This window comes from Panthera onca, chromosome B3, assembly GCF_046562875.1.
Source record: "Panthera onca isolate mPanOnc1 chromosome B3, mPanOnc1 haplotype 2, whole genome shotgun sequence".
Lineage (NCBI taxonomy): Eukaryota > Metazoa > Chordata > Mammalia > Carnivora > Felidae > Panthera > Panthera onca.
The window spans coordinates 121,261,138-121,287,546 of NC_138344.1; the positions used below are offsets into that span (position 1 = coordinate 121,261,138).

The 26,409-nt window shown below is 54.4% G+C and overlaps 1 protein-coding gene across 9 annotated transcripts in view; it reads left to right on the forward strand.

Annotated features, from left to right (window-relative positions):
* The window catches only part of TMEM63C (transmembrane protein 63C), a 72,729-nt gene extending 53,227 nt beyond the window's left edge, over positions 1 to 19,502 (forward strand). For 6 of the 9 annotated variants that reach the window (XM_060620385.3, XM_060620386.3, XM_060620387.3 and 3 more), the window contains 16 exons: positions 78 to 186; positions 2,160 to 2,233; positions 2,857 to 2,937; positions 3,050 to 3,173; positions 3,913 to 4,046; positions 5,484 to 5,606; positions 5,995 to 6,148; positions 7,347 to 7,453; positions 8,426 to 8,512; positions 9,078 to 9,143; positions 11,084 to 11,246; positions 11,489 to 11,594; positions 12,000 to 12,167; positions 14,178 to 14,287; positions 15,651 to 15,719; positions 18,543 to 19,502. In XM_060620385.3, coding sequence (XP_060476368.1) covers positions 78 to 186; positions 2,160 to 2,233; positions 2,857 to 2,937; positions 3,050 to 3,173; positions 3,913 to 4,046; positions 5,484 to 5,606; positions 5,995 to 6,148; positions 7,347 to 7,453; positions 8,426 to 8,512; positions 9,078 to 9,143; positions 11,084 to 11,246; positions 11,489 to 11,594; positions 12,000 to 12,167; positions 14,178 to 14,287; positions 15,651 to 15,719; positions 18,543 to 18,746 — 1,879 coding nt within the window. In that variant the 3' untranslated portion in view covers positions 18,747 to 19,502. Of the gene's footprint in view, positions 1 to 77; positions 187 to 2,159; positions 2,234 to 2,856; positions 2,938 to 3,049; positions 3,174 to 3,912; positions 4,047 to 5,483; positions 5,607 to 5,994; positions 6,149 to 7,346; positions 7,454 to 8,425; positions 8,513 to 9,077; positions 9,144 to 11,083; positions 11,247 to 11,488; positions 11,595 to 11,999; positions 12,168 to 14,177; positions 14,288 to 15,650; positions 15,720 to 15,896; positions 16,139 to 18,542 lie in introns of all 9 variants that reach the window. The other 3 variants (XR_009606465.3, XR_009606466.3, XM_060620390.3) reach the window with 3 other exon arrangements.
* Positions 19,503 to 26,409: the final 6,907 nt, after the last annotated feature.

Below are 26,409 nucleotides of genomic sequence, written 5' to 3' on the forward strand. Positions count from 1 at the left end.
CCAGAGGGTGGCCCAGGGGAGAACCGGATGGGGTGGGAGAGGGTGGTCTCACCCCTCCTGTGTCTTGTTCTTGGCAGGAGTAAGGTCCTGTGGCTGCATAGCTGCTTCTCCTTCCTCTATTTCGTCATTAACTTCGTCTTCATGACCCATCACTGTTTAGGGTTTGTGCCCAAGAAGAGCCATAAGGTGAGTAAGCGAAATGGACTCCCGGAACTGCTCCCTGCCAGCCAGAGCCCTCCCCAGCTGGACCGTCCCACTGCCAGCCTGCAGAGGCACCCCACATGGGCACGTTCTGCACACCTGTAGGGGGCAGTCTCACCTGAGCGGCGCAAGCCCCCTGCTCTTAGCCCGGTGAATCAGCACCTGGCCCCTAGCACAGCTGTCCTGGGTGATAAACCACTGAAACTCTCCCAAGCCAGCTGGCAAACAGCTGTTCCCAGGTGCCTCCTACCGCTACACCCCGCTGCCTGGCCCCTCTCCAAAGACCCCCGGACCCCCACCATCCACAGACTAAAGGATTAACGAACCCCTGGGCCAGCAGGGGGGCTCCCATCCTCAGTGTTCCGTGCCCCCTGCTGGGGAATGCCCAAGTTCCTTGCCCTTCCACAGTCTCTGAGGTCAGAGACCCCAGGTCCTGGCGCAGTATCCTCCCTGTCCTGGTTTGGGTCACCCCACCCCACCTCCCAAGCAGGCACTGCGATAAGGAATAGCACAGCACTCGCCTGTTTTGAAGGTGATTCTAGGAAAAACCACTGGGCTGGGTGGGGGGGAGTGGGAGGGAGAAGAAGATGCAGATAAGAGGCAGCCGTTAAGGAACGGGCACTTTGGGGAGCCTGGGGATCAGGCAGAACATGCCCCCCCCCGAGTTTTCCCAGCCTGAGTGGGGTGGGGGGCAGTCGGGCACCTTCCCGCCAACTCCCCATCCATCAGCAGTGGAGCCTGCACTGGGGCCCTGACGCTTCACACCTGCTCCTGCTACTGGCAGTCCAGGCGTTTGAAGTGCACAGCTGCCCTGAGGGTGTAGACGGGAGGCCCAGGGGCGGCAGGTGGACCCTCAGCGCTGCCTGCCTGAGCCGCACCCAACCCGCACCCTCACCCGCACCCCCACCCACACCCCCTCCTGCACACTCACCCTCACTCGCACCCTCGCCCGCACCCTCACCTGCACCCACACCATAACCCTCACTCGCACCCTTGCCCTTGCCCTCACCTTCACCCCCACCCTCACCCTCACCGCCACCCTCAACCTCACCCTCACCCGCACCCCCACCCTCACCCACACCCGCACCCGCACCCGCACCTGCACCAGCCCAGCAAGGGAAGGGGTGTGTGGGCCGTCCAGACCGTGGCAGGGAAGGGGAACCATGAAGACTAACACCCTTGGCTCTGGTGGAGTAGGACCAGCTCCCTCGACGCCATCCATCTTGAAGGACTGATGTGCTCTACCCCACCCCAGATCGCAAATCCACATACCCCTGAAAGGTTACTCTGAATGCTTTGGCCTGCAGGCCTAGTGGCTTGGGCACCCCTGAGCAGTGTAGACTCAGCTACATCAGCTTTCCTTTTCGTCACCAGAAGCATCTGCTGAGACTCCTGTCTCTTGCAGCTCACTGTCACCCTGAGGGGATGGCTCAGGAAGACATTTGAAGGGCTTCCCCATCACCTCCCCAGAGTCTAGCTCACCTCCTAACCCCCTGCCCAGTGTAATGTTGGAGACGGCCCCACTGACTTCTCGTGACATCCCGTGGCACAGCAGAGGTGCAGGGAGGCCAGAGTGATGGCAGGGTGAGGCCGTGCTGTCAGCCAGGAGCGGGAGCAGCCCCTGGCAGTCCCGGAGCTCCAGGCTCCCTCCCCGGCCCTCCCTGTTGACAGCTTCTGCCTCTTTCTCCCTTGACCTCAGCTTTCGTTGGCAGTTATTCTGGATCAGGATCACGGAGAATAACAGAGGCGTGGCATGCCTGCCTGCAGCTTCCCGCAGCCCACAGCCTGCTGACCTCAGGGACACAGGCCAGGGAAGCTGGTACTGAGCTTCCCCAGCAAGAGGGCAGCCTGGTTGAGTAGCAAGCCTGTTCCAGACAGTTCTGGGCCACCAAAGACCCAGACATCCAGGAGTCCTGTGTAAACACACTCTTCTCTCTCCATTTGCCTTCCCCACTTAGGTCACCAGGACACTAATGATCACCTATGTCCCCACGGACATCCAAGACCCAGAAATCATCATTAAGCATTTTCAGTAAGTCGGTCAAATGGACTGAAGCGTGGATTGCCTCTTCCCAGTAACCTTGCCTGATTCTTCATGTGGGTAGTAAGCTGGCATAGGATGGTGGAGCGAGAGAGACACCCCAGGTGATAGCTCATCCTGGGCTTGGCTCAGGATTAGCTTTCCAGAAAGGGGGAGGCCCTGTGGCCAGAGCAGGCTTTCTGAAGTCAAGGGATTTCCCGCATGGCATGCGCGTGGTGGGTGTAAATTTCCCTTCCCTTGCTGCTCCAACCAAATGCCTGGCAAGCTCCTGGACCAGTTATCTAGAGCAGGTCATCTTGGAGCATCTTTCATGACCCAAGGTCCTAGCCCCAGGAGATAATTATTACTCGTGGGCAGCGATTTCTAGCTCTGTCCCCACCTGGCTCTATTCTGGACCATATGGGAAGGATGAGGCAAATCTTAGATGACCAGGGATCAACTCTGAAATTTGACCTTAGGCACGAGTAATGGGGTCTCCCATCCAAGAGCCAGGGACCACAGACAGCTGAGCCACTCAGCCCTGTGGGCTATAGTTCTGGGGGGCGGATAGTGTGGGGAGGATGGCATATCCCCAGCACCACAGGCTAGTTCAGCATCCATGTCTGTGGCTACAGTGAGGCCTATCCAGGATGCGTGGTGACCAGAGTCCACTTCTGCTATGACGTCAGGACCCTGATCGATTTGGATGATCAGAGGTGAGTCTGCAGCGGGGTCTGTCTGGATCTGGGGTGGGGGTACAAGGGGAGGATGTGGCTCTGCTGGTCCCCAGCCACAAGATCCCTCCTCCCACTGCCCACCGGCCAATAGGCGCCATGCGATGCGGGGCAGGCTCTACTACACTGCCAAGGCCAAGAAGAGTGGGAAGGTGATGATCAAGATCCACCCCTGTTCCCACCTGTGCTTCTGCAAGTGCTGGACCTGCTTCAAAGAGGTACCTGCCCCGGGCATCAGGGGACACAGCAGAGGAGTGGGGCTGGGGCACTGGGTCTCCAGCTCTGTCCAGGCCTCTGGACCCTTGGGCCCCATTCAGATCTGCTCTGGTGCTGTGGCACCCAGCTCCTCCCTTCTTTTCCCTCCTCCCTCCTGCCTCCCTGTTGAGAATGTAGAGGAGCTGAAGCCTTTCTTGGGTGATCAGGGAGGCTTGCTCATGCCCACTTCTAGTCTTGGATGGGAGGACCAGAGAGAACACAGTAGACTGCTGTAGGGTGTCAGGCCTTAGGCTCTCAAAGGGCTAGGACTGAAACATTTGAAGGCACTGGGCTCCATCTTCTTACCCAACCACCGTGGCTAGGAGGAGGCCACAGGGTAGGACCGAACTCTAGCCAGTCCAGAAAAAGAATCATCCCTCTTCTCCAAAAATGCCGCAGACACATTCTAACGCTCCTTTAGAGTCCAGCCCAAATCCAAAAGCACCCCCTAACCCCCAGGTGTGCCTTACCTTTCCCAGATCTAAGAGCAAGGAGCTAATTTCAGAGTCACAGCCTCTCCCTGTTCTCAAGTTGGGATCTTGGAGCCCACTGGGATCCTGAGCTCTTTGCCAGGCTTTGCAGGGGGTTGGGAACGGTACTAAGGCCTCAGGCCCACCACTCAAGTGGAAAGAGGCCAATGCCCAGGTGAGGTCTTCCTGGAGCTCTGGCTTCCCCAGCTCTGAGGGCCAAATCTCACCCCAGGTAGATGCAGAACAATATTACAGTGAGCTGGAGGAGCAGCTGACTGATGAGTTCAACGCTGAGTTCAACCGCGTTCGGCTGAAGCGTCTGGACCTGATCTTTGTCACCTTCCAGGACTCCAGGATGACGAAGCAGTAAGTGCCAGGGCCAGCAGCTTGCTGTGCCCAGCCCAGCCCTGCGAGTGGGCTTCTGCTTCTCTGAAACCATCCTCTTTCACCTCATTCCAGCCAAGGGGGGAAAGAGAGAGAACCTCCCTCTAGTTTGCCATGTTCTGACCGCCCTTCCAGCCCGCTGTGTTCTCCGCAAGCAGCCGCCATCTTGCTTTCCAGAGCATATCTGCATCCATTTCCCCACAGCTGCCAGACTCAGCTTGTCTCCAGAGATACCTAGGCCCTGGGCTCCCCATTCCCTAGGTCCTTGCTTCAGCACGGAGGTGTTAAGAGTAAACATCTTGGTTCCTCTTCCAGGCCTTGACAAAAGTGAATCCATTTTTCCCCCATTACATATTACTCCTGTCCTCACCACACGTGAAAGAGTCAGAGTAGAGACGCTCTGCTTGCTCTTTCTCCTCTCCTGCTGCAGGTCTCCTCTAATTCATAGCCTTACAGCCTCCTCCCTCCTCTGCCCCAGCCTCTGGCAGCTCTACCTTGATAGGGAGTGGATTAGATGCACTCTGGAATGTTCTGGAAGGATCCTAAGGACAGGGTCAAATAGATGGGAACCCCAGAATCAGTCCCTTGAGGATTGTGGGGGCCCTCCTTTCTCTTAGGGAGACTGGTTGTACATAACACTTGGTCTTCACTCACCCATACCCTACAAAGGAGCAGTGGAACAGCCTAGAATTTAGTCAGATACAATTGTGTGCAATTTTGCAAGTCACTTATACTCTCCAATTTCTTATCTGTCACATTTGGTTCCTTATATCTTCCCTGTCCACCTCCCCGAGGGATACGAAGGGATATGTGTTCTATTTAGTATATATGGTATATCAAACAATATACCAACGTGAGACAACACTGTTTCTTTTCCGACACACTGTCATTCGGTAGAGAGGATCTGAGGTTTAATTACAGCAGAGATGTGAATTAGAAAACCAAAGACCCAGGGCCAGCATCTGCCCCTCTTTGGTTGTGTCTCAGGCACCTCAATTTAGTAAGCCGTGCAATTGGGGCTATATTCATCAACCATTAGCTCAGTGTCAGGCATACAGAAAGAACTCACGTGGTAGCTATTAATACTAAGATGAGGCTGAAATTAGTACCTCTGGCACCAACCTCAAAGAGCATGTCTTTGTTCTGTCACTGCTATTAAGGGGGAAGGACATTAAATGAGAACCATGTGGTCCCCTCCCTTCTGGGCTGGTCCCTCCCTCTGTGCCCCTTTTCTCCAGGGACTAGGCTTTAGGAACTGCCCACCTCTAATGTCCTGAGAGGCATATCTGAGGCTTCAAGAGTCCCTAGGAAGTGGGGTCCATCTCTCTAGGACCCTGGCATGAGACCTCTCCTAAGTCTGTTGTCCTCACACCCAGACCTCTCTCTCCTGCCCATCCCCGCCCCCCACCGTCTCTGCAGCATCCAGGAAGATTACAAGTACATCCAGTGTGGCGTGTCCCCCCAGCAGTCCTCGGTGTCCACCACCGTCAAATCCTACCGCTGGAGGGTTGCCCTTGCCCCACACCCTAAAGACATTATTTGGTAAGCGCCCCCCTCCACTGCTCTCCTCTCCCCCGTTCCTTTGAGCTTTGCTGAGATTGAAGAAGGGGTGGGAAGGGAATCGGGACCTGTTCTCCTACTCTGTTACCCACGTATGGCTCCCACTGGGCTGGCAGGGCCCTGTCCTCTCCTGAGCACCATGGCCTCTGCCCCCCCCCCCCACCAAACCCAGCCCACCACAGGTGCCTTTACAAAAGGTGTGACTGAGGGGAGGATCCGGGCCTGTTGCAAGCAGGTCTGGGCCCAGGGGGCTGAATTAGACCAGGGCAGTCTGGGTCTACAGCTGGTGTGCAAGAAACCGCACGTGGGGCCTGTCTAATGGCTGGGACCCGAGGTCCTAAGTGCATCTCCCTCCTCCATCCCTCCCCAGGAAACACCTGTCCGTCCGCCGCTTCCATTGGTGGGCCCGCTTTATCGTAATCAACACCCTCCTCTTCTTCCTCTTCTTCTTCCTCACCACGCCTGCCATCATCATCAACACCATCGACATGTACAACGTCACCCGCCCCATTGAGAACCTGCAGGTGCCACCTCTGCTCAGGCCAGGCATGGGGGCCCCAGGGAGATGAGGGAAGAACCCAGGCGAGGACGGGATGGGGGGGCCCCTGGAACGCGGCTCCAGAGCCCTTGCACCACCACCATTGTGGAGGTGGCCACGGCTGTGTAGATGGTGGTGTAGAGTTTCCTTTGTTCTAAAGGGGACGAATGCACAGGTCGTTGCCTATCTTGGGGACTGGAGCTGGCAAGGAAGGAAAGAGGGGGTGGTGGTGCTGCAGGCAGGTTCTGGGGTGGGGAGTTGGGCAGGGGATGGGCGGTCCAGTCTTTAGATTGGGCCACCCAAGACTAGCTGGAGGCACAACAGGTGCAAGGGTGTGGCAAGTGTGACTGCTCTGCACTCCCCACTTTCTCTCAAGCTGGGGTCCCTGGTTTGAGGGGTAGGGTTGAGAGTGGGGAAGTGTGAGGTCAGCTCCCATGCAGCCATCCAAGAGAAGCAGGACTTCCATTTCCCTCATGCCAGGCACACCCACTCCAGGCTGGGGGCGGTAGGCCCTGGAGGGGCCACCCCTGAAGTTAGAGGATGCTTCATACTGACATGGGACATCAGAGAAACTGGACTGGCCCGTCTCCAAATCCTATAGCCTCAAGGCCATCATAACAGGCCTAGAAGGCCTCCACTTGCATATAATCCCCATCCCTACTCCAGCAACACGTGCACACAGGCCACACGCCTGCTGCTGCTTGCTCCTGCCCTCTGTTGTCAAGCTCACAGAAGGCCCACAAAGCACCACCCTAGGGATTCTTCCTTCACACCTTACCCATTTCTATACCTCCTTTCACACGACATCACAGGGAAAGTAGTGTCTTCTCTGTGAGCTCTGCCGTATCAGTGACAGCAGCTGGCTCTGGCCCTAGGGCGGAGTCACCAGGAAAACCCCAGGCCATCCCTCTAGGGACCTCAGCCTAAAACACCTGTGCCCCTTGGAGACAGAACTTGACCTTGGGGTGTCAGCCTCTGCCCGCCACCAGCCAGGCAGACCCCTGGCCAGGAAGGCTGACGAAGAAGGCCAGGTCTGCTGCGCAGCCTCAGGGAAACCAAGCCTGCTCTGGGACTAAGCTGGGAAAGACGAGGCCAGAGGTGTGGGAGAAGCAGGGGTGGCCCGGAAGGGGAAGGGGCGCTTCTTGCACTGATGTGTCTCTGCCCTCCTCCGCTCTACCCTACAGAGCCCAGTCATAACCCAGTTCTTCCCCTCCCTGTTGCTCTGGGCATTTACAGTGATAATGCCTCTGATGGTCTACTTCTCTGCCTTCCTAGAGGCCCACTGGACCAGGTGAGATGGGGGGCCTCCTCTCCCAGCCCTGCTGTTTGCTCAGCCCCGGCCCCTTCCCCTGCCCACTCCCCCACCAGCCATCTGGCCTAAGGAGTGGAATTGACATAGGGGTGGATTTGATACCCAGAACCATCCCAAAAGACTAACTTTTTTTTTTTTGAAAGAGGGGTCTGAGTTGTCTCTGGGCCTCTGGTCTCAGAGACCCTGAGATAGGACCACCATGTCAAGCATGTGAGGCCCAAACCAAGCCCTTCTTGGGCTGCTCCCACAGCCTCCAGCCATGCACTGAGGCGATGGAGCTGTAGGCAGAGCTACAGTGCTAGGAACTCCAGACAGAAGGCACCGGGGGAGGAGGAAAGAGCAGGACTCATCCGAAGAAGGTCAGGAAGGCAGTTGCAGAGGAGCCCATGAACTCAATCTGACTGTAGACACCTGTGGCCCGGGCCGTGCAGCGCCAGCATTTTAAACAATAGGAGCTATTTGGCCCTAATAGTTCTATGGTGGTAGCTGGTGGGGTAGAAAGTATGTACCACATCCTGGGCTTTTGCCAGAAGGCTGTGTGGGTCTCAAAAGTTATTTCCTGCACCAGAAGCTCCTAGCATCCTACTGGGCAGTAAGCCAGGGGGTTTGTCCTGACAGAAACCCTTACTGGTCTTTTATCTGGCCAAGAACGTGGCTTATGTTGATTATTAAAACTGCAGGGATCCTGATTATCATTGGTAATGTCCCTCTAACAAGGGTGTCAAGCACACAGCACATGTGTGCCCTTCCTCCCCGTCCCGTGCCCAAGGCAGACATCACTAGTTGATTATGCTACTCTTCCCTGCTGCAGCATAGCTCTCAGTGCTCTGTGGGGATGGTATTGGATGCACTGTTCAACCAATTTTCTAGCCCAGGCAGCTGCCTCTGTCTTTCCCGTCATTTTATAGTTAGGTCCCTGGTTCTTATCTCGTATTTCTTTGTTCCCTTTAGATCAAGTCAGAATCTGATCATAGTGAACAAGTGCTACATCTTTCTGGTGTTCATGGTGGTTATTCTGCCCTCTATGGGACTGACCAGGTACCTCACCTCCAATTATCCCTCCTCTCTCAGACAGGCTCACCCTAGAGTTGGAACCTCCTGTTTCAGATACTGTAGGCCTACCTGTGCTTGCGGCAAATCCATTCCTCAAAGGACAGTCTGGTGCCTGTCATGAGCCTAGCATGAGCCAGGTATCATGTGAACTCTAAGGTGTCAGCTGTCAACTCTGCCTTCAAAGAGCTTATCATCCAGCTGGGGAGACGAGCCACACCTGTCAGCTGAGAGCCCAAGGTGGAAAAAACACAGCCAACCTGCAGTAGAAATTTGGAAGAGGGAGAGAGCACTGTGGGAGAAATACCTGGTGAAAGTTTGCTAGAAGTGGCCTTGAGATGAGAGGCCAAAGGGTTAGGGGTAGGGGTGGCCCAGCACGAAAAAGGCAGAGAGGCAGTATGGGCTGTCCAGCTGGAATATTAGAATGCAAGAGTCTCTCTAGGGATTGAGAAAGGGAGGACAGCAGGAGGGAAGCCAGGCCAAGAGGAACTGAACCCCAAGCCTCAGCACGTAGGTTCATTGTCTAAAGGACCTACCTTGTTCTTGTTTCTAGTTTGAATGTCTTTTTCCGCTGGCTCTTTGACATCTACTATCTGGAGCAGGCATCCATCCGGTTCCAGTGAGTACTAGACTGCATGCTACAGGTGTACTCCCAGCGTATATGCTGGGGCTTCCATGGGTCCATACTAGGGAGATATGTGTGTCCTTTATTTGCTCACATGGCTAGAGATGAATGCATACACAGGCTCTCATTAAGAGAGCCCGGGCCATGGACCTATTTGGCAATCTGGTAAAGCCCTGGGATCCCTTCTCTGAATGAAGTTTTGGAAATAATTGTAGCTTTACAGGAAATGGCCCCCACAATGTCCTGTGTACCCTTTATCCAGTTTCCCCCTCTGGTAACATTTTGCATAACCATAATACAGTATCACAGCCAGGAAACTGACATTGATGCAATCCACAGAGCTTATTCAGATTTTTCCAGTTTTACATAGTCTCTGAATAGATGCCTGTAGATGCACAGAATACCTGGATTACAAAGAAAACCAATTATACTGAAATGGGTGTTATCAAAATATTTTAAAAGTCAAATTTGTCATAAAATCTTTATGCACACATTTCCTAACAGGACAGTGGATTTTAAACACAAGCAAGCTGAAATTACATTTTATTGTTTTAGTTTTTGTTAATTTAACTTATTTATTTTGAGAGATGGGGAGAGAGAGAATCCCAAGCAGACTCTGCACTGTCAGCACAGAGCCCGACGCAGGGCTCGATCTCACGGAGTGTGAGAGACCATGACGAGAGCCAAAATCAAGAGTCGGATGCTTAACCGACTGAGCCACCCAGGCGCCCCCATATTTTATTATTTTAAAGGCATTAGTGTGATACCGTTAGCTAGCAGAAGAACATTAAGTTGGGGTGAGGTGATGGGATCTTTGACAAAGCAACATGTGGGTCAGGTTGGACATCCGGCCAATTTCGATTTTGTTTTGTGTTGTTTTCAGGTTAAAAATATTGAAAATCCCAATTTTCAAAGATGTCATGTTGCAAATGACACGCAAGCTTTCACAGCCTGCTTTATAGGGCAAGGACCAGAATTCTGTAAGGTTTCTACAGTTAAACTATAGTTGTGATAAGTTGGACTTTTTTTTTTTCCTGAGATGAGGAAAAAAGATGAGATTCATCTTCGGTGAGGTCAATATCTTCAATACAGTTTCTGTATGAGAGAGTAGCTCTATGGCTCAACTTTGAGGCCATCAAGAAAGAATAGTTTTTGAAGGAGTTCTGAAATATACCCAGGGAGCTCACAGATTTCTCTTTTCAAACAAGTGGACAGAATTGTGTAGATGGGGCGACTGGACAGCCACAGAGATGCCTGGGTCACCAACGTGAGAACAGGCAATGTGGCCATTCATTCAGGTGGCTGAACGACTCCCAGCTGAAGCTGGCCAGCCATGCCAAGTACGCAGCTGCAGACAGGAAAGTGTCGATCCCGTAAAGTTAGCATGTGTCATTCAGCAGCCTGTTTAATAACTACCCTTATTTTGAAGTGAGTGCAAATAGCATTGTCATGTATCACTAGCAACGGCAGTGTGATATGAAAATATCTGATGTCAACTACTGACAGAGTCACAGCCATAGCTGACGTTGCTGTGATTTGTTGCCCACGTTCTCTTAATGGGAAGAAATGCTACACTGCAGTTAGAGGTTAGTGAAAATAGAGACGTAATTCTTTTCACTCTTCAAGGTCACAGACCTCCAAATTTCTACTCATGGACTCTCCTGGGGTCTGTGGACCCAGGTCAACACCCCTGCTTTAGATTTTGATTTTGTTTTGCATGTATTTCCCGGTTGCATGTACTTCCCAACACATCCATACTTGTACACCAACCTCATCCCTGCTCAGAAGGCCCCACATTCACTTAAATTGGGCCCGGGGCACATGTGTACATGAAGCTTATAATCCCCATCCCCACCCCTACCCTCTACCTCTCTTCCGACATCCCTGCCCTTTCCCTCTCCCTCTGGCTTCTGTGCTGTCCTCCGCTCTCCCAGGTGTGTGTTCCTGCCAGACAATGGCGCCTTCTTCGTCAACTATGTGATCACGGCAGCTTTGCTTGGCACGGGCATGGAGCTGTTGCGCCTGGGGTCACTCTTCCTGTACAGCACCCGCCTCTTCTTCTCCAGGTCGGAGCCAGAGAGAGTCCACATCAGAAAGGTGGGGGCCGGGCCCTTCCCTGAGCACAGCCTTCAGAGTTTCCTTTGGGAGGGTGTCAGGAAAGGGGGCCTGCTGGAAGCATGAGGGACTCGAGGTGAGAGGCGAGGTGTCCTGGGGCTGCAAGGGAGCCTGCCCCCAGGCCCGAGCTGCCTTCTGGCTCCCATGGGATAGACAAGAAGCCACAGAAGCAGCCGAGCCGAGGGGACCGAGCCACCTCAGGTAACCCCTGCCTTCTGCCCTAGAGCCACGCCATGGACTTCCAGTATGGGCGAGAGTACGCATGGATGATGAACGTCTTCAGCGTGGTCGTAGCATACAGCATCACCTGCCCCATCATTGTCCCTTTTGGTGAGTCTTCCCTCGGACACCTCCAGGGCTGCCCACCCTCGTACTGGGCGGAGGAGCTGAGCCCCGCAAGGTCAGGCCACCTTCTGGAGCATGAAGAGACCTGGGACAGACTATCAGCAGAGCGAGGAGGGGCCTGGGCCAGATCAGGGGAGGTTGGGTAGCTGCAAATGTAGGATGTTTCTCGAGTGAATGACCCTTCGCCAGACTGGCAGAATAGGCTCTGGGGGCCCAAGGGAAGCTGATGGTCCCAGGGGTCGGCACCACAGAACTCCGACGCCCCGTCCTTGGCCCTCACTGCCCCGACAGACCTGAATCTGGCTTCCCAGGCCTGGGGAGCCTTGGGACAGCACAGGGCCCCAGCTGAGGAGTCACCACTGAATGTGCCTCGGTCTTCCTGCCCCGCAGGCCTGCTGTACCTGTGCATGAAGCACATCACGGACCGCTACAACATGTACTACTCCTACGCGCCCACCAAACTCAACGAGCAGATCCACATGGCTGCTGTCTACCAGGCCATTTTCGCGCCACTCCTGGGTCTGTTCTGGATGCTGTTCTTCTCCATTCTGAGATTAGGTAGGTACCAGGCCTGCTGGGCAGTCCCGCCTCCTCCTGCTCCCCACTGCTGCAGAAAGCCCTCAACAACACCTCTGCTCTGTTAAAGCAGAAAAGGCCCAGGAGGAGCAAGGCTTGCTTACGGATTACAGCCACCCAGGTGGCTTCTTAGGCTTAAGGGGCTTGTACCAGAGTCCCAGCAGACCTTTGAGGCTAAGAGGAGGGCTGGGACTGACATGGGCCAAATAGTATGCATTTGGGTTTATGACCACCGGAGCAAGAAACTTCACATTCCTTCATTATTCTTTTTTTTTTTTTTTAATGTTTATTTATTTTTGAGAAAGAGAGAGAGAGAGCGTGAGCAGGGGAGGGGCAGAGAGAGAGGGAGACACAGAATCTGAGGCAGGCTCCGGGCTTTGAGCCATCAGCACAGAGCCCGATGCAGGGCTTGAACTCACAAACCATGAGATCATGACCTGAGCTGAAGTCAGATGCTTAACTGATTGAGCCACCCAGGCACCACTCAGATTCGTTCATTCTAACTCAAGGCTGGCAGGATAAAATATTAGCTCTCAGGCTCAATTCCTGTGGCATCCCCACTGGGATCCTGGAAGATGCGTGGTCTTACAGATTGCCGAAAAGCTGGAGGAGGATTTGGGGTGTGCCCCAATGACCAGCTTTTCCCCTGCTCTTGGCTCCACAAAGCTGCTGTCCTGTCCCCTGAGGCGGGAAGATCACACTGACATCCCCATCCTCTCCACCACCAGACCATTTCCTGCCTTCTCCCTACACTGTCCTGTCCTCAGAGACACCGGACCTTAATCCTCTCAGTGGAGCAGAGAAGGCAAAGTCCGTATTTTCTTACTTCCTGTCGAGGTGGCAGCTGGAAACAGCTCTCAGGATACAGGACCCAAACGTTATAAAATGGAAATTACAGGTTCCTGATTTTGAGCTGATGGGTTGAGAAGGACATGTTTAATGGGCACTTGAGCGGATACTTATGGCAATTAAATTTGTGTGAATTATCCATTTGTTGTCCATTCCCAGTGTCTTATCCCCCAGCCTTTCCCCACCGCCCAGCGGACTTCAGTTTTTAAATAATTTTTCCCCTAACTGTAAAAGATTATATTATCAAAATTGGAATGACCCATAATCTCACCCAGGGCCTGACGTCTGCCACTCTCAGACCTCATTCTCTGGGCATATTTTGGGGGAGAGGGCAGAACAGGAGGGAGTTTACTGGTTTAGTCTTACTTTGCAAAATTGTGATTTCTGTTTTATAACATTCTTTCATCGCTCAGCATACTGTTCTGAACAATTTCCTGCGTTACTGCAATACTGTTGGAGCACGTGACTTTGAGCAGCTGCATTAAATTCTACCCGTTTCAGTCAGCTCTCCATTGTTGGATACCGAAGCTCTTTGCCACTTTTGCTGTTATAGAAACACGATGATAAGCATCACTACGTGTTAGCCTCTGACTGTAAAGACTGATTTTTAATCTTTACTTCTGTAGAAAACTGGTAAAAAAAAAAAAAATAAGTTACCAAATATCCCTAAGCAAAATGTCAGCGACTTAAATTCTGGATTGCTCTTCTGTGCTGTTAGCAGAGATAACTGAGCACGCCAGGAGCTCACAAAGACAGGCGTGGGTCAGAGGTTGTATTTGTGGGCAGTGGCATGAGCGAGTAACTCAGAGATACTGCCCAGGGACTGTGATGTGGGAGGTGAGCTGATGGGTCGAGAAGGACGTGTTTAATGGACACTTGAGTGGATACTTAAGGCAATTAAATTTTTTTCATGGAATCCATAAGATGCCAAATTCTAAACTGGTCAGATGGCACCGAGAGATGGTCTCATGGGTCAGGCTCATTGACTCCAGTTGCTAGGAGGAAAATTGGGGCAGGGGCCTCTCTGCCCCCATAGAGGCGCTGGGGTGGCCCCTAGTGACCCAGGACCTCGGCTGGCAGACTCCTGCCCACAGCTCCCGTCCTCAAGCACGGAGCCCCACGGCCTTGTCTTCTCCTTGGCAGGTTCGCTCCACAACATCACCTTCTTCTCCCTTTCCACGCTCATTATTTCCATGGTAGTTGCCTGCCTTAGCACTCTTCTGGGGAAGCTCCGGACGGTATCTTACTATGAGGTGAGTTGCCCTCGCTTTCCTCTCTTCATTCTCCCCGGCCCCTGGGGACACGGCTCTGGGCTGCTCCTGACCTGGGCACCCACAGCACCACGGAGACACAGGTCCTTGCCTTTCCGATGATGGGGTGTGCAAGCTCAGCGTGCATGGGTGTGTGCCCGTGAGCCAGCCCCGGTGCCGGGCCCCCCCACACTCTGCAGAGTTTTAAAAGACAACCGTCCTCTCCTCCTCTCCCTTCTGCCGCCCCCTCCAAACAGCGGGCTGCTGGCACATCCCTCCTACAATGTGAGCCTGTCGAGCCACTGAGCTGTGAGTGCCGCTCCAAGGATGGAGGCTTGAGAGAGGGAGGATGGGGGGAAGGACAGGAGCGTGGGGCATGGAGAAGGACTATGAAGAGGGAAGGGGAATAGTCAGCACACTTTGAGGAGCCCCAGGCTGTTGAAGTTGAGGCCTGGCTCTCTGGGAGCCCGTGACTCCTTCGGCTCATTGCCAGTGGGGTCAGCCTCATCATTAGAGACGGGAGCCAATCCCTGCCCACTGAGCACCCTGCCAACAAGGGTCTGTGCCCAGAGTGGCGTGTCAGTACAGGTGTGCTAGAATGATTTCCAGGGACCAAAACATTTGTTATTTTTCATGGTTACCCGTTTTTCTATTGGCTCCCATTTTCTGTTCATAATAGTTAATTGTATCCTTTTAAAATGAAGTTATATAAAGAGAAGAAAGTAAGTTGATTTAAAGTTCTGGTATCCTGCTGAGTTAGAGGAACAAGCCTCTTGGAAGAGGATCCTTTTGCCTATAGTGGCCTTATACCTGGGGGCCCTGAACTCAGACCCCCACCACCCTCTCTACCCGGCCTCCTCCAACCCCCGGCTCCAGTGCCATGCCAGTGAGGAACCAGAGTGGACGATGCCTCTGGCCCTGTCTTCCCGATACAACAATGCCATGTGATCTGGTTGCCCAGGTGTCCACTCTAGGGAAGGAAGGTGGCAGAGGACCTAGACCGTGATCTCAGACTGGTCTCAAGATCGAGGGGGAAACCCCAGGAGGAAAGAAGAGACTGTTGAAGCCAAGGCTTTTACTAGAGTCAAAGCAGGCTCATCTTTGAACCCCAATGCCAACTCTCCTTACTCCCCCCCCCCATTATGGTCCTTGGGAATGGAATATTCTGGAAGGGTCACCCAGCATCCCGGTCCTCTTTCTGTCCCCCTGGGCTTCAGCCCTACCAGCTGGGCCGTAGTTCATGGAAAACAGAAGATGAGTTGCGTTCCGGGGGAGCAAGAGGCCCAGGCGCAGATTCGGGGAGGGAGCGGGCAGAGGGCAGACACCCCCACTGTGTGACCCTCCACATCTCTCCCCACTGCTGCAGCCCGAGGAGGAGATGGAGACTGTGTTTGACATGGAGCCAAGCAGCAGCACCTCCACACCCACCTCCCTTGTGAGTCAGTGCCTTCACCCCGGGGGACAGGTCAGGAGGGGAGTACCTGTAGGAGTGGGCTACTCCAGCAGCAGGGGCGGGGGCCGCTGGCATTTAGTACCCTCCCCGGGTGTTGGGGAGGAGATGGGGGGGGGGTGCCCTGGGCGCCCTCCCCTGACACAGCAGGACTTGGCCCAGGTCAAACTGCTGCCATGGCCCTGGCTGAAGAGCTGGGAAGATAGAAGAAGCAAGACAAACCCTGAAAGGATCTCAGAGAGGAAGAGAAAGGTCAGGGCGAACTCAGCCACAGCGAGCTCAGTCGTGTAGACGCAGGGACGTGCTGGGGCTCGGCCTCAGGACCGAAGGCTGCCTCCAAGGGCACAGATGCCAGGCAGAGCTGCGCAGAGCTGCAGGGAGCTATTGGAGGCCCGCGCTGAATGGTAAGGCAGGGGTGGCGCCACACGAGTGAGCCCATCAGCCTGTGAAGAGATAAGGCCGACTCAGAATGCAGGGCTCTGGCTGGCTGGGCCTTGACTCCCACGTCGTGGCTCAGCCTGGAGGGGCCTGAGCACTCACCCACGTCCCTGCCACAGGTGTAGATGTGGGGCCACCGATGCACGCACTGAGCTGGGTACCGGGTTGGCCCATGCCCCGATGCCAAGGTGCCTTGGAGGAGCACTGAAGAAGGGCACCAGCCAGCCTGGGCAATCAGGGAAGGCTTCCCGGAGGAGGGAACATCTAATCCAACTCCGGGAATGGGAGAAAGGGTTGCTAGGTGGAATAGGTTGTGGGGGAAGGGCATTTGAGGAAGAGGAGCAGCCTGTGCAAAGGCCCAGAAGAGAGAATCTGGAGCGTTTGAGCACCTGAAGAGTTTTGGGCCTGGTGGAAGTGTAGAGTGGGCGGCAGGACCCAGTGGGAGAGGAGACTCTTTAGTCGTGGCAGAGTTGGGGAAAAGTGCACAGACACAACAGTGGTGGACGTGCCCACCCCCCGTGCACAGAACTGCAGGTCTGTCTCACACTGGGAAAAACTCCTGCACAGAGGGGAACATTTCTTCTGGGAGGCGACGGGAAGTTGCTTCACATAGCATCTCCCCTCGGGGGTCCTCCCAAGATGAGCCCTCTGGAATATTGTTAGCAATCGGTTATTGAAGTCTTCTTAGGAACCTGACACTTCGCTGTTAACGCTCCTAATCTTTATGATACACCCACATAGTAGGTGTTTTAATCCTCATTTTATAAATGGGGAGACTGAGGCTCAAAAGATCATTTAATTTAGACACCAGGGCATTCCTGAGCAAGGAAGTCACAGAACAAAGTTTGAACCAGGTCAGTCGCACTCTAAAGCCTGGGCTTTAAAAAACATTACTGGAATTGATTTTTTTTTAATCTTTCATGATAATAAGCAAGTAGCATATGAACATTGCAGATAATTATGGGCAAAAAACAGATAAGCAAAAATAAGAAAATAAAAAGTTCATATTCCCACCACCCAGAGATGACTGCTGATAATTTAGCAAATATTCTTGAGTATATGTGTAAATTTTGCTAAACTGAAATAATACTGTACATACTCTTTTCTAATCTGCATTTTTAGTTAACAAGCTCCATCTTTCCATATATATACATTTCTGTGTCTTCCAAGACCCAGTCCATATTCAAGTTGTCCAAAGTGTTCCAGAAATATCTTTTACAACATGTCCAAATCAAGATCCAATCCGATCTCTGTGCTAGATTAATCTGGTGCCTGTGCACATCTCTAGTATTTTAGCCCAGGCTCTTTCTTGTGACTTGTCAGAGACTCCAAGCTGGTTGTCCTGCAGAATATCCCACCTTCTGGATATTTCTGGGTATTTCTTCCTGATGTCTTATAACGGGTTTTACTGTCTCCTGTATTTCCCGAAAACTAATTAGATCCAAAGGCTGGACAGATTCAAATTCAGCCTTAGGGGCTAAAACACATTCTAGGTGGTGCCATGCACCACACCGGGAGACGCGTAACATCCCATTTATTCCCACTTATGACACTGGTTACTCCCAGGTTAGGAGGATCACAGCTGGCCTCTTCCATTGTTCAGTTACCATCTTACCCCTTATGACCAAAAGGTTTACAGGGGGTTTGCTTTGGCATTATACAAGTATCTAGATTCTTTCTATGGAACAATCCATCAGGGCGCTTTGGTTTCACTGAAATGAATACACAGGAAAGGTTTAATTCTGTCCCATAATTACCTGTTTTCAAAATAAGGAGTTGGTTTAAAAGCCACTTCGAAGGATGACAAACAGCTCTGTCCCTAGTACTTCCTGTTTTTCTATTCTGCCCTCCTGTGCATTTCTGGGACCATTCCTGGGTTTCACAGACACAGTTTGTAAGACCTCAGATAGCAATCTGTTCCAAATCCTGATTCCCGGGCCAGCCGGTGATCCGCGCCACGGCGGGTATGGACATGCCTCGTAAGCTGTATTGGAAAGTGCGCTAGCCCGGGCATGGGGTCTCTCCAGACCCCAGCAGAGGGGAGCCTCGCATTCTCTCTCTCCGGGGTCAGCCTGACCTGGAACCAACAATGAATGGGGCTGCACTGGAGGAGCAGTGGGCTGGGAGCTAGGAGGCCGCACTAACTCACCCTCCGAGTTATAATTGCTCATTAAATGGTTAAGGGCCCCTCAGCAGGTGGGGATGGCCAGGCCCCGGGCTGCTGGGGTAGAAGAAAGGATCCGTGGCTCGTGGCTCTGGCTCGTGGGTCCAGAGAGGCAGAAGCTCTGGGGGTAGGGCTTGAGGGCAATGGCGTGCTCAGGGCGTGGCCCCAGATGTGACCTTAGCTCTTTCTCCCCTCTCTGTCCCAAGCAGCTGTACGTGGCTACTGTGCTGCAGGAGCCGGAGATGAACCTGTCCCCTGCCTCCTCCCCTGCTCGGCATACCTACGGCACCATGAACAGACAGCCTGAGGAGGGAGAAGAGGAGAGCAGTGTGAGGGGCTTTGCGAGGGAGCTGGGTTCCGCTCAGTTTCAGGACGGGCTGGAACTGGAGGGCCAGAGCCAGTACCACTGACCAGGACCGGAGGCCTCCACCTGGCGACTCCAGCGGGAGCAGCAGCCAGGGGAGGGCCCGGCGAGTAGGGGGGAGGCAGGAGGGCCACCCGGACCTCCCCACTACCTCCCGCAGACTCTGGGAAGGCCCCAACAGAGACACCTGCGCCCTGGGTGTTGGCCACATGGAGACCCAAACCTGCTGACCAGGTAGAATGGAAGGTGCTGGGCAGTGCAGAGGGCAGTGCCGAGGGCCCCCGGGATGGGATGGAGGATACAGGCAGCGCCACGTCTTGGGAACAGCCGCCAAAGCCCTGGGCACAGAGACTACAGGCTAAGGGACCTTGCTGGGGTCGAAATGGAGAAGGTATGCATAAGGGAGGAGGCAGAAGGAAACCCACCGAAGACTCTTCAGGGTCCTCTCCACGCTTTCACCAGCTGCCCTGCCAAGGAGCTTCCACCGCTGCTCCCACGCCATCCCCCACCCCTACTCCAGTCCCTCCCCTGCGGTCTGAGGAAGCCCAGGTATTTGTGCTAAGCCTCATCAACATCCCCAGCGTGGGGATCTGTAAAGAGAAGTTTCTGCACGCACCTGGGGCATACGGCAGCTGAGACCATAGACCTGAGGGGAGGCAGTGGAGACCTGTCCTATTCCTCTGTCCCTCGGCAGACATCCCCAGGAGCAGCAGGGTGGAGACCCTTATCCTTTCTATTCTCACAAGGGCAGCTGGGACACAATCACTTGGGGCTCATTAAACGGGACCTGTGTGCATTTTGATGAAGGCAACCTTGGCTGGTTACTATAAGGTGGGAGGGGCAGAGGCAGAATTCATGGAGAGGGGTGCTGTCCCAAAATACTGGGTTATGGGAAACCAGATACAGCTTCCCCAACCCCCAGGCCTAATGAGAGGACCCTCAAGGTCAAGGATGCGGCCACTGAGAGCTGCTCCTGCCTCATACCAAACTGAGTGCCTGAGCCCCCAGCATAACCAAGGTAGGCAGCAGCTTGGGGTGAGAAGTCCATGCTTCAAACGGAAGGCGACGGCCATCCCCTGGCCTCTGAGTAGGACCCTTCCTCTCTTGGGGCCACCTGCATGCTGGACTGAAGACCACTCAAATGGCCTCCAATATGGTCCTGGCCCAGACACTGCCCATACCCTGCTGGGGATGGGGTGGGAGTGGGGCTGTGTCCTCCATAGAGAAGCCCTTATCTGGTGGAGGCCTCCTTCCCAGAGCTGCCACCACCCGAGACCTGGAGGAACCAAATCCTGAGTAGGAACAATGCTGGTGACACCCTTTGCCACAGTCGGGGGTACAGACCTCTGCCTCTGGGGACAGGCCCCCATCAGGACCACCAGGCAGTGCAGCATGTTAGGATACAGACAGGGGCCAGCTGAGGCCTCAGGGACCAAAAGGAGCTAAGGTGAGAGGGGTCTATGTGGTCCAGAACTCTCCTGAGTTCCCTTCTGCAAAGATCTGGGTCCATGTGGCCAACCTGCCAAAAGGAGGCTCCAAGCTCGCCTCCCCCGGGCATTTCCCACCACCTCCCAGGCACACGGGCGGCCCTGAACTCAGACCACCTGGGTCTTGTCCCTCTTCCACCTGTGCCCACATCTCAGCTGTAGAAGCTCCAGGCTTCACCAGAGGAGAAATAGCACTCAAGAGACAAACATTGCCATACCCCCGGGGCTTGGCCCAGACTTGGCATGAAGGATCTTTCCAGAGAGCTTGGGTCAGCCGGGGAGTCGGCAGTCTCTCCCACTCCTTGTCCGGCTAGGAATAAGGAGGAAATTATACCCAGCCAGTCCCTCCTGAACCCAGGCCCCTCAGGGTCCCCTCCTAGCATTTCACCAGCCAACAAGGAGAAGGGGCCTTTCCCAACAGGGAGATCTGCCCATGCCATGGGAGGTGGCCAGCTCCAGACCCTCCAGTCCCCAGAAGGTGTATTTGGTGTGCGTGTGGCTTTCTTGCCAGAAGCTGGCCTGCAGGCTCACGTTCACCGGGCACTGCTTGCTGGGCGCCTGCCCCCCAACTTGCAGCCCCTGCTGGGTTATTCCTGCCGCTTCTGCCACTGCCCCTCTTCTGTCTTCCCCCTGCCCACCTGGCAGTGTATGGATGCTGCATATGGAAGGGTCCCAGCAGATTACATGGCAGCATGGCTGGGGGTTTCCCCCTCTGCATTTGGGCCAAGTGCAGCTGGTTCTGAGAGAAGGTGGTGCAAATGTTGGGGAAGTTCCAGAATCCATTCACGTCTCGACACTTCCTGGAGACCCAGGGCAACTGGCCAGCACCCTCGGCCCCACCCTGACACACACACAGCCGCTCAGCCTCCACAGTCACTGTGAGGGTGGGATGGGCGTGCTCTGGCTCCTTAGGGCCTACGCATCACATCCAGGCCCTCTCCAGGCACCTCCCCTCTGGCCTGCCCTCTAGGCCCACCCTTGGCCTCCACCCATCACTATCTCACCCCACCCCACAGCCCACTTCCCAGCTGCCCTTCTCCATCCTTCCACCCAAGCACCACCTCTCAGACTTGATTCTTTCTGGAGGGGGCTGCCTCCGAGGGAACCCAGGATTGCCTAGAGCCTCTAAGAAATGCCCCACTGGGCCTAGAGTAGCTCCATGCCTGCCTGCCTCTTCCTCAGATGCTTCTGGAAGCAAAGTGCCTATCAGCAGCATTGCATCCTCTGGGGACCCCGGTGCGCGGTGTGGACTTCCCTTGGCCACCACCACTAAAGGAATGTGCCAGAATGCCGAAACTTCTCGTTATTAATGCTATGATTGTGCCTTGAATAAACAAGTTCTCCCAACCTCTGCTGGCCTGTACCTCTGCATTGGACCGGCCCAGCAGGGTGTCCCCCGTCCTGAAAGAGCTGGAGATGCTAAGGGATGAACCTCCCTATGGCTGCCAGGCTGGAGCACCGTACCTTCATGGCTTTAGCCCCTGAAGCCTTCCCAGGCCCCTGTCCTCACAGGGAAGGCCTGGCAAGTGCCTCCTGGTCTGCTGGAGAGACAGGAAGTGGCTCTGCCTCACTCATTCTGCTGTGAGTGCTCTCAGAGCCCCCCGGGCAGTAGCAGAGAACTTCCTGGTCCTCGAGCTACCATGCAGCTGTTGGAATAGGCTTCTCCTGGGCAGCAGAAGCCCCAGGGTGAGTGCTGGGCCCCTCAGTGGGTCGCTGGCCGGACTTGCTGCTGGGCTTGAAAAGATGAAGATTTCAGGAGGAGGCCACCAGAAAAAGTGGCAGACAAGGCTCAGGCCCGTGCTGGTCTCAGCCCGCAGCACAAGGGCAGGGGGAAGTGGAGGAGAGGCTGGCCTCGGGGAGGTATGTGCGGCTGCCAGGTCAGGCCCGAACGGGATTAGAAACACCCTGTAGCAAAGGCTAGTTATGCTTGCTATGTTGGACCCGCAGTAAGTTGGGGAAAACGTCCCTGCTCTGGGGAGTGTGTCCTGGCCCGGGAGACCAAAGTTCTGGCCTTCCTCCAGCCGTGACCCTAGGCTGGTCACACCACCAGAAAATAGGGGTAGGGGACAATACTCTGCCCTATTAGTGAGTAGAGCAGATTCAGCAGACCGAGTGGGGCTGCAGGGGGAAGCTTCCTCCCTCACTGCTCCCTGTGAATACACAGGACAATCTCAGGCTGCTCCCCAGCCCCCATCACTAGACCCTCTCCTCAAGCTTTCGTAGTCCATTGACAGGCATGGGTTTGAAGTGCCCCACTGGCATGAGCCTGGGCATAGGGCCAGGGCCCACTCCCTTGACCCCTCTCACCCCAAAGCAATTCTTTTCCAAGTCAAGTCAGATGAGAGCCGCAAGGGCTGCTTCAGAGGAGAGAGAAACATGAAGGCCATCGTGGCTGGGTGGCAGGGGCTGTGCCCTGAGGCCTGGAGACAGGGGTGGGCTGATGGCTGATGGAGGACCAGGGGCCTTTTCCTAGGATCCTCAAAGCCCTGCCACAACAACTGCCCCTCAGGGTCTCCTCCCAGGGGCCAGCAGCCTCCAGGGTCCCCCAGATCACAGGCCCTGGGCCATCCCTTGCTTCAGCAGACCTTTCAGGGGACTTTGCTCAGGGAGAGACAAAGACACAGATAGGCAAGCTACAGACGGTGGGTCCTAGCCCCAAGCATGTCAAGTCCCCCACAATGGAATTGGTCAGTCTTCTCTCAGCAGGCCAGGAGCACTGGAGGCCCAGGAGGTCCATATAGCTGGGCTGGAGTGGGACTGGGGCACAGGCCAAGAGGGAAGCCAGGTGCCAGGGAGGCCCAGGATCCCAGTCTGACAGGACTCTGCCCAACAGGGCACTGGAGCACCTGACTGTCAGCTACACTCTGTGGGGCTGGGGAGGAAGCAGAAGAGCACTGGGCTCCAAGAGGCTGTGCCCGGAGGCCAAACCTTGGGGTGGTTTCAGGCACCTCCAGGGCTGGCTCCCCACCACCTAATCCCGTCGTGCTGGGGGTAGCTCAGTTCTGTCCCGAGAACACTCCAAGCTGTCCAGAGCCAGGTTTCTAAGTCCACTCTGGGGCAAGCCCTGGGGGCGGTGGTGTGGCGGGGATGGAGGAACCTGGCTTATGGGAAGGCAGTGCACAGTTTTCTCAATAGAGCTGTTTCCTAAACATCGGATGGCCCCTGGGCCTTGACAACCCATAGCTGCCCAGCATATCTCCAGCCTCAAATGCTGGGGTTCTCTATCTTGGCTGCAAATGAGAGTCTCCTGGGAGATTTTAAACAATCCCAGTGTCCAGGTCCCATCCCTAAACAAATCTGGAATGGGGCCCAGGCACCCCTATTTTACAAAAGCTCACCAGGGGACTCTAGTGTCGAGGAGGGTTGAGTGGGCAAGGCTCTTGTGGGTGGGGAAAATAATCACAGTCTATCACCCCTGGAGCAAGGGAAACTGGTCTCAGCACCTCACACTGTCTCTAGCCTTGGGGAGGAAGTAGGGGGCCCCCAACCTGTACATAAGTACAAAACCACAGGCTGAGAGGCCACTCCTCCCCTCACACTGCCTCCGGGGAGCTCAAATATCAGGCAACAGGTAGGTAATCAACAGGCCCAACGTTTGCCTTCTGTCTTATAAGCCATTAATACCCAGTGCCCACACAACTTCCATTATAATCATCTTACTTTGTAATTGTTGTTTGGGCTGGAGAGACACACATGGGGCCTCAAGGGTCCCTTCCGGCTACCCTGTCCCCTTCACCAAGGGTCTGAAGAATCACCTCTTCTCTCTCCTCTAAACACAGAGCCCAAAGTCTTCCCGTTTTGTTTGCAATAGATTATAAGTGCTATAAACCAATGTATATGGTGGGTGTCAGGTAGGGGCAAGGGCTTTGAGGAAAACACAAAGCTGGAGAAGGAGGGGAGTGACTGTAGATGGGAAGGATCTGGAACAAGCTTTTCTGGGGATGAGGCATGTGGGGGCTGCATGAAGGGGGTGCTGGGCCGATCTGGCCCGGGAACAAATACAGGGCCCTGGGGCAGCGGGGGTGGGGGTGGGGGGTCAGGGCACACAGCAGAGTGAGGCCATATCTGAGAGGGCAGCAGGACCCTGGGCTTTATCCCCATGATGTGGAGGCTACTGGAAGTTTCCAAGCTGGGGGTGGGGATGGGGAGGGAGATGTGATCACCTAAGGTTCTGAAGCAATCACTGCAGCCTCTGGGTGAGAACAAGGTGGAGGTGAAAACCTGTTGGGGTTCTGTTGGAAGCATCCAGGAGATGTGGCATGGTAGCTCCAACAAGAATGAGGCAGGGAGCGAGGAGAGAGACGGAGAAGTTCGGAACAGGTCTGAGGATCCACGGATGGATTAGATGTGGTGTCTGAGAGAAAGCAAGGAAGTGAGGACGGCTCCCAGTTCTTCTGCCTGAACAGCTGGGTAAACTGGTTTACCAAGGCAGAGGATGCTGGAAGGTGCAGGGAAAATACCAGGCTCTACTTTGGTTGTGTTACGTTTGAAATGCCTAGTAGGGACATTGGGCAAGGGTCTGGATACCGGGGTCTGGAGTGGGGGGCATTAGGCTGGAGATGCAACCCAGAGTCATCAGCATCTAGGTGTTTAAAGCATGGGACTGGCTGAAACCTGGGCAGGAGCTAAGGGGAGGTCCGAGGGAGATGAGAGGGGGTCCACAGGGAGAATGAAGAATGAGAAAGGAGGAAAACTAGGAAACCCTGGCATCCGGAATCCAAGGAAAGGAAGGGATTCAGAAAGTAAGCAGGGAGCCCCAGCACTAACCACACTTGACAGTGAATACAGGGCAGAGGGGAGTGAGTTCAAAGACGCCCTGAGGAGGCATCAGCCAAGTCAGAATGCTGGAAATGCCACTGGACAAGTGAACTGGTTTCTCCCACACATCAAAGGCGTGGGGGGAAGGGAGAGGGGAGGGAAAGTTTAAGAGACACAACTAGATGCAATGTGTGGCCCTTGACTGAATAAACCACCTGCAGAAAGACATCAGGGAAATCTGAACGCAGACCGGGCATTAGGCAATGTTGAGGAGACACTGCTCATCTCTATAGGTATGCTGATGGCGAGGATGAAAGCGGAAAGGGAATCAGCTAGATGTCCCTATGGAAGACTTTACAATGGCATGAAGTCTTAGATTTGCTTTAAAACTTTCCAGCAGAGGGCGCCTGGGTGGCGTAGTCAGTTGAGCCACTGACCCTGGATTTTGGCTTTGGTCACGATCCCCGGGTCATGGGATTGAGCCGCCTCGGGTTCCCCCGCTGAGTGTGGAGCCTGCTTAAGATTCTCTCTCCATCTGCTCCTCTCCCCAACTTGTGCGCTCTCTCGCTCTCTCTCTCTGAAGTTTTTTTTATTATTATTATTATTTAAAAAAAACTTTCCAGGAGAATAAAAGAGGTGGGGGAGATCTTGAGCTGCTCACACGGATGCTGGCTGAGGTACACAGAGATTCACTAGGCTCAGGTTTTTGTGCATGTTATATTTTTCCATAATAAAAAATTAAAAAAAAATTTTTTTTTTGGTGTTTATTTTTGAGAGAGAGAGACAGAGTGTGAGCAGGGGAGGGGCAGAGAGAGAGGGAGACACAGAATCTGAAGCAGCTTCAGGCTCCGAGCTGTCAGCACAGAGCTGGACGCGGGGCTCGAACTCATGAACCGCGAGATCATGACCTGAGCTGAAGTCAGACGCTTAACTGACTGAGCCACCCAGGCGCCCCCATAATAAAAAATTTAAAATGAAGGAGTGATCAACTCTTCAAAGGGCTACTGAGCCGAAGAGCAAGGTTAGGAGTGGGACTCAACCTCTGAACTGGGCAGGACAGAGGTCCTGGGTGACCTTGGTGGTAGCAGATCAGGGGCGGGGACGAGAGCCTGGGTGAAGGAGGCTCCCATTCTCTCATAGGCGTGAGGAAATGAAAACAGCGAGGAAAGACACTTCTGTAGAGTTTTGCTATCAAAGGAAGTAGAGACGCAGGGCAGTAGCTGGAGTGGGAAGGGGCCGAGGGAGGGCTGGCTCCTTGTAGAAGATGGGAGGTGGCTGGGAGAATGCGGAAGAACACAGGAGAGAGAGGGTTCAGGGCCGAGACTGGCACCGAGGAAGAAGGAACCACCCCCATCCCACATGCACGCACGCTCAAATGCACACACACTCACATGTACACACACACACTTGCATGCGTGTGTGCACACACAAGTAGAAAGGCAGCCTTCAAGAGAGGTGAACGCG